Source organism: Hippichthys cyanospilos, chromosome 14 (assembly GCF_059441005.1).
Source record: "Hippichthys cyanospilos isolate Australia breed blue-spotted pipefish chromosome 14, RoL_Hcya_1.0, whole genome shotgun sequence".
NCBI lineage: Eukaryota > Metazoa > Chordata > Actinopteri > Syngnathiformes > Syngnathidae > Hippichthys > Hippichthys cyanospilos.
In genome coordinates, this window is record NC_142382.1 from 2,750,415 (window position 1) to 2,757,500 (window position 7,086).

General features: G+C 41.2%; 1 protein-coding gene across 4 annotated transcripts in view; it reads right to left on the reverse strand.

Moving 5' to 3' along the window:
• The window catches only part of ppp2r3a (protein phosphatase 2, regulatory subunit B'', alpha), a 41,602-nt gene that overhangs the window by 4,235 nt on the left and 30,281 nt on the right, over positions 1–7,086 (reverse strand). For 3 of the 4 annotated variants that reach the window (XR_015867730.1, XM_088432483.1, XM_088432482.1), the window contains 4 exons: positions 2,118–2,402; positions 811–914; positions 642–744; positions 79–153 (listed from right to left, as the gene is read on the reverse strand). Coding sequence is in view for 3 of the 4 variants with exons in the window: in XM_088432483.1 (XP_088288609.1) it covers positions 79–153; positions 642–744; positions 811–914; positions 2,118–2,402 (567 nt within the window). In the remaining variant the exon portion in view is untranslated. The remainder of the gene's footprint in view (positions 1–78; positions 154–641; positions 745–810; positions 915–2,117; positions 2,403–7,086) is intronic. The other variant, XM_088432484.1, reaches the window with a different exon arrangement.

The following is a 7,086-nucleotide window of genomic DNA, read 5'->3' on the forward strand; positions in this document are numbered from 1 at the left end:
CATTGTCTTCAACATTTTTTCTCCACCTATTGGTTCCATATTTCTCGTTTCTCTGTATTTTTTTTTTATTTAACTCACCGTTGTGATGTAGCGAGAATGAAACTCGGGTGCGTCCTTCAGAAACGTGAGTCCAGGATGCGTGTCCACGATGTCCTTGACAAAAAGAACAGAAGTCTTTTTTTTTAATGACAACAGGTATATTTTATATTCGATTTCTTTTTATTAGATATAACATAATACATTCGATCTACAGGAAAAGATCCGCGTATAGATGTTATAAACCAATTAATCCATTTTATTACCTGAAATAATCAGTCACTTTAGTACTTTATTGTCTAAAGTATTTCCTTACTTTAATTGTTCAGTATGTAAAGTAATGGATTACTTTGGTACTTTTACATAAAGTATTCAAATATCTTGGTTTTTATTATCTAAGGTACTTGTTTAATTCAGTACTTAATTACCTTATATAATCGATTACTTTAGTGCAATTTAGTAACACACACTTTATGAATACATTAGTTTAATACTTCATTTCCGATGGTAATGGATTGCCTCAGTACTTTATTACAAAAAAGTTATCAAATAACCTTGTACTTCAAATATTGACATGAAATATGAAATGAAATGAATTCCCGAACCTGCAGAAGAGGAATGAAGTCCTCCTGTTCCAGGTACTGGCAGCCGGGTTTGGCGAGCAGGTTAATAAACCTGGAGGCGTCGTCGTGGCAACCGTGCAGCAACCTGCGCGAGCGCATTTTGAGCGCTTTGAGCATTCACGCGATCTGCACGGCTCCGAATTCAACTTACTTCCTCCAGGTGGCGACGAAGGAGTGAACCGAGACGAAGCCCGTCCGTTCGCCGCCGGCCCCGTAAAACATGGCCGCCTTCCAGTACAGCGGACACTCGCACGCCTGCAGGGAAATTCAGCAACTTCAGCAAAACCTTGTTTTTTTTTACTTATATTGTGCGTAACAGATGTCGTGTGCTCAAATGTGGATTTTGTTTTATAAAACAGTTTCTGAAAAGCACGTACAGTATACAGTACATTTCAATGCACGCGTACAAGGCGTTATGATGTGAGTTTAGGGATTTTTGTTTTCATCTTATCTATTTTATTAGAATAATTAGGTTAATGTGCATGCTGTAAGATTTAGTTTTAACTTTTAGAGGTTTGTTTTATTTCTTTGGAAAGGTTTTTCTTGGGGGGGGGTATTTAATGACGAAAGTGCCATTAATAATTGGCAGAGGAACCGACAGCCCGGCGATGGCGGTTTGGGTAAACTTACTAAAACAACGACAAAAGGGAGTCCAATAGGACTGTAAATAATGGACCGGCAAATAAATAAATAAATAAATAATGTCCACTTCAACTAGCACTTTTTCAATAGAGGTTATACATTATTCGTGTTATACGTTATACAGGTTATACATTACACAGATTATACGTTATACGTGTTACACGTTATACAGGTAATACATTACACGGGTTATACGTTATACAGGTTATACGTTATACAGATTATACGTGTTATACGTTATACAGGTTATACGCGTTATAAGTTACACAGATTATACGTGTTATACAGGTTATACGTTATACGTGTTACACGTTATACAGGTAATACATTACACGGGTTATATGTTATACGTTATACAGGTTATACAAATTATACGTGTTATACGTTATACAGGTTATACGTTATACGGGTTATACAAATTATACGTGTTATACGTTATACAGGTTATACGTTATACGGGTTATACGTTATACGGGTTATACATGTTATACAGGTTATACATGTTATACATGTTATGCATTATACAGGTTATACGATATACACATTATACGTTATACAGGTTATACGTTATACGGGTTATACGTGTTATACGTGATATATGTTATCAGTGAATGTTATACGTTATACAGGTTATACGTTATACAGGTTATACGTTATACGGGTTATACGTTATACGGGTTATACGTTATATTGGTTTTACATGTTATACGTTATACAGGTTATACATGTTATACATTATACAGGTTATACGATATACACGTTATACGTTATACAGGTTATACGTGTTATACGTGATATATGTTATCAGTGAATTACCTTTGCCACCTTGGCCATCTCATAAATGTCAGCCTTCTCCTCCTCAAACTCGGTGAAGGCCGCTTCGATAGCGGCGATGGCCGCGTCATGGTTGCTCGGCGGGCCGACGGCAGGGAGTCCACGCGGGAAGTAGAACCTGGGAATGTTGATGGCGGGAGGAGGAGGCGGAGGAGAAGGGGTGACGACGACCGGGGGCGGGCTGGGCGAGGGGGCGTGGGGGACCGCCAAGGCCTGGGCGGGGGCCGGGGGCGGCGTGCCGGGTTTCTTCTCCGCTTTGGATTGGACCTGAAGTCAAGCGAGGAGGAGACTGATGGACCAACAATGCCGCTTAGCGTAGGGAGAACTGAAGTTATGACCATCTTACGTCGCCGTTTGTTAAAATCGGCAAATTTAAAATCACTGATTTTAGTGCCAATTGTAGAGGCCAAAATTGAAATCATGGTTACGACGATTTCGATTCATTTTCCGCCAGAAGAGAAAAGATCCGAGTTTTCTGAAATAGATGACATACCCGCAAATAAGACACGGTCCTTACAAGTTGTCGTTACATGAAAAGTTATTTGAGGGAGGCGTTTATTTTTTCCAGTCCTATCACGAGATTAAAAATTTTGAGATTCTCTAATTAATTAATCAAATTAACCTAATTTTAATCTCACTTAAATATGTCTAGAGAAAACGATTCAACCGGTTTTTTTTCTGTTTTGTTATCTTTAGATAAATTGTCTTATTGTGGCCGAGGGTTAGGGTTAGGGTTAGGGTTTGGGTTGATTGACAAAAGATTGATATCGCACAACAAAACATTGACTTTGGTTATTTATGAACTTATGAGCTTTTATTTTTATTTATGAGCAACGAATGAGTTAACCGAAGCACGAACCCGGCGACGTTCTGCATTGGAGTCGGAGAGGCATCAAATTTGACGCCTCCCCTTCATTGGCCAAAACACCAATCCAGGAAGTAGTTATCATGCAAAACTTCCTTCCGGCGGCCATTTTGCAATTTGCACAGCGCCTGTATTGAGCCTGACAGCTGTAACGACACCCCCCAACCCCTCTCGCCCCCCGCATTCATTCTATCACTCTATTCCTGCGCCTCCTGACTATTAATACCCTTCTGCTTCATGCCTGGGAATAGTTTGTCGTTCCCGGCGTGTCCGATGTGAGAAAATCTGCCCCAACGCGAAAGATTCGATGGATCTGACCGGCATCCCGACCTGCTGCTGCTGTTGCTGCTGAAAAGACTTGAGTCTTTTCTTGAAGCGGGACGGCAAGACAAAGTCACAACCCCGGGCCAGGAAGGCCAGCTCGCCCCTCAAGTCGGGGTCCCGCCGGAGCGACGTCTCCTTGATCATCATGGTTAATTAAGGGGCACCGTAAGGGGAAAACGCCCTTGCACGTAAAAATGTCCCCCCCTGTAAAAGTCCGCTTAGATATCCGAGAAAAATCTCCAGAAAGTCGCCCAGAAACCGCAATTCTGCTCGTAATCCGGCATGCAAGGTTCCTGTGCAAGAAGATCGCCCGAGCATGATCCACCATCCGAGGGGGGGGGGGGCGTAGCGAACCCTGCGGCGTCCCCCTTCACGCCGTCTCTCCGGTGCCTGCCGCTCCGCGAGCTGGGCTCGGAACCGAACGCGCCGAGAAACGTGAGCCGAGCCGCGGTCGGGCAACGCGCACAGACGCGGCTTACGAAGGGGGCGGGGTACTGAGCGCCCCCCCCCCCCCCAACTCGGCAAAGGCCTCCTTCATGTGAGTGGGCGGGGCAATCAAAGAGGAACTATTTCCAAAGGGTAATTTTGGGACGGCGTGATGAATCAGCGACTGGCGCTCCGGAAAAAAGTTCCAAGAAGTTTGTCACCCGGTCCGAAAACTTTAATATTCCCCGTGTTGGATGATGCCTCACACATCATGATGAGCATTGTTACAGATTTAGTCCTTGAAAATAAATACATACATAATAACAAAATGGAAAAAATATATATATATATTCATATATATACATATATATGTGTGTGTATACATACACATGTGTTATGTATATATTTGTATATATACACATATAGATGTGTGTGAGTATACATTTGTGTATGTATGTATATATATATATATATATATATATATATATATATATATATTATATATATACAGAGAGAGAGAGATAAATATAAACATTACAAACATATACACAAACAAACACACACACATATACATATATAATAGATTGAACAAAAGGAGATCACGAAATGAGCCATAAGGGACCAATTTTTCACCTTTTTAATGACCTCTTTTATTTCCTGGCTTCTTGAATTGAGAGGTCTTTAGATTTTGCAGGTGTCCCTAATAAAGTGACCAAAGAGTGTCCCAAACTTCTACAACGCAGCTGTGTGCACATTCCGCCAGGAAATCAAGCTTCTCACAAGCTAGTGGAAAAAACACCTTTTTTTTTTTTTTTCCTCCCAGGTGGTCCTTGCTTAATCTGGCGCCCTCTAGCGGCCGTGTTGATCTCTTACTCTTACACGGCAAACGTTCAGATAGCATTTGTTATCAAAAATGTATTAATCGTTTGTATGAATATTCATCATTATTCGTTTTTATTATCTTACGCGTGCTGGTGACTTTTTTTTTTTTTTTTTAGGGTAACTCCGCTGCGTGCACCCCTGCTGAATTTTTTGGAGCGACTCCACTCGGCGCCGAAGCCAAGGTCGCATACCAATCCCACACACACAAGCACACGTACACAAACACACTTTTCCTGATGTGCTGCAGGAGGAAACATTAAATCACTGTATCTTGTGACCATCAACAAAGCAGCGCCACGCAAAGAGGACGTGACGTCCCCTCGCTTGTTATTCAAATGGATTTAGCGGAATGCGGCACACTTTACTTTGTTGACATTATCATAAATGGACTGAAATGTGCTTTCAATTGATAAAATATTGCAGGTCATCAACGCATACTGTAATTCAATATTTTACAACAGTCAATTAAACATTTTGATTTTTTTTTGGGGGTTAGGGTTAGGGTTACCCCATTATGTACAAAAATTGTAAAAATGCAATAATAGCAAAAGTAACTATGTTATATATTTATGAAATTGAAATAGGAATATTTATTATGTCATAATTCGAGTACTACGACTTTCGAAGACTATTATGGGAGTCCAGGCTAAGCCAATTATTGAAAAGCTTGCAAATGTCATAAGTTAGCCACTAGCGCCACCCGGTGGTTTTGGGGCGCCAACACAAAAATTTCTATTGCGCCCCGTTTGCTGGATTAATGCAAAAATCGGGGGAAATGCATGATAAAACCGGGTTTCAATATACCCATTGACAAGATTTCAAATTTTGAATGGCAGTAAATGAGCCCAACATCGGCTAAATTTGGGTGCATCTCTCAACCTCCCGTTTGCAAGCAATTAAAAGGGACGGCAGCGTGGCATATTGAAAGTCGTCATGTTTTGACAACCTAAGAAATATTTCTGTTTTGGTATGCTTTTCTTTTGATATCACACAACAAAAATTGGGTCAAAATTTTCCCCAGGAGCTATTATCATGTGTGAGGAAGAAAAATTCATCAGATTAATTTTAATTCATCCATCTCTTCTAGCTAGTTTGATAGCTAGCACCAAAATGACTGACTGGCTATCTTGAACGTTAGCTATATAGCTTATTTAGCTATCTAGCTTCATAGCTAACTATCAAACTAGTTAAAAAAATCATTATTAATGTTGCTAAGGGGGAAAAAAATGATTCAGAATTCCAAATAGACAGTATTAAGTCACAGGACGACAAGTGATGAGACGGGAATGAAGATAACAGGTGCGACATGAGCAGCGCGCTTCCTCTTTTCCCGCCGCGAAACGGCAATGAATGCATGATGGGAAGATAAGTGTTTCGGGGGGGGGTTTCAGCTGTCCTCCAGCGCCAACTGTTGCGCACGGCGCTTCCCAGGAACTACTTCTCGCAGAGAAGGAGCGTGAACAAAGCTACTTCCCAAACCACCTGCTAGGAGACGCTATTGCTCGTGTGTAAAATTATTCTCGTTCACATAGCAACTCGGCTGCGTGTTTATTTTTGTTTGCGTCGCTAGGCAGATTCCAGACACGGCGCAGTAAGTCCAAGAGAAAACTTCCTTTAGGAAAAGTTTTAGAGAAATTCAACCCCAGGAAATGAAAATTTAGGAGCTGCGTCTAGAAAAAACGTCTCAAGAAGCCATGCCTGGAAAGACACAGGAAGTCAGCCATTTTGGGTCCGGATGATCAGTAGCGCTCTTGAAAACTACCTTTAAATTTCACTCCCCAAAGGACGTTTGATTTAGCAACATGAAATTTGTTGGTCACGATTATGCCGACAAAAAAATTCTTGAGGACGCAAGTTTTTTATCATTTTTATCACGGTTGTGCGCTGATCATTTTTCGTGAACGAATTTGCAATTTTCAAACAAAAACCGAGTTATCGGCTGAAAGAAGTGATCGAAAGTCGGAATGATGACGAGCTTGCCGCTAAATGATAATAATAAAACGCGAGAGGCAGACTGAGCGAAGATGGACGGCCCGTCGGGGACACGGGAGGACAGACTGATAGTTTTTTCAGACCTCGGCGCAAATGGATCGGAACCGCGCTCAGGAAACGCTAAAGTCATCAAAGGAGTCGGTTGCGGTCGTCTTCTGCAAGTCAGCAAGCAAAGATTTTTCCACAGCCTGTGTTAAAATCTCAACGAGACACTTCTAATCCGTCCTCAAAGTTCACCCGAGTTCAACGAAAACCGTTCCTTGAGTTACCGATAAAAACCAATGGGATTGTTCTTTAATGGAGCAAAACCTGAACCTGGAAAGTTCGCTTTGTTTTGAAGTACTTTGGATCACGGATGACGTTTCACAAATAATTGAAACATTGAAAAATCTCAAAATGGACTCAGATATTTCCAAAATTTCCTGAGCAATTTAAAGAAAGAAGCTTCCAAACATTTTTTAA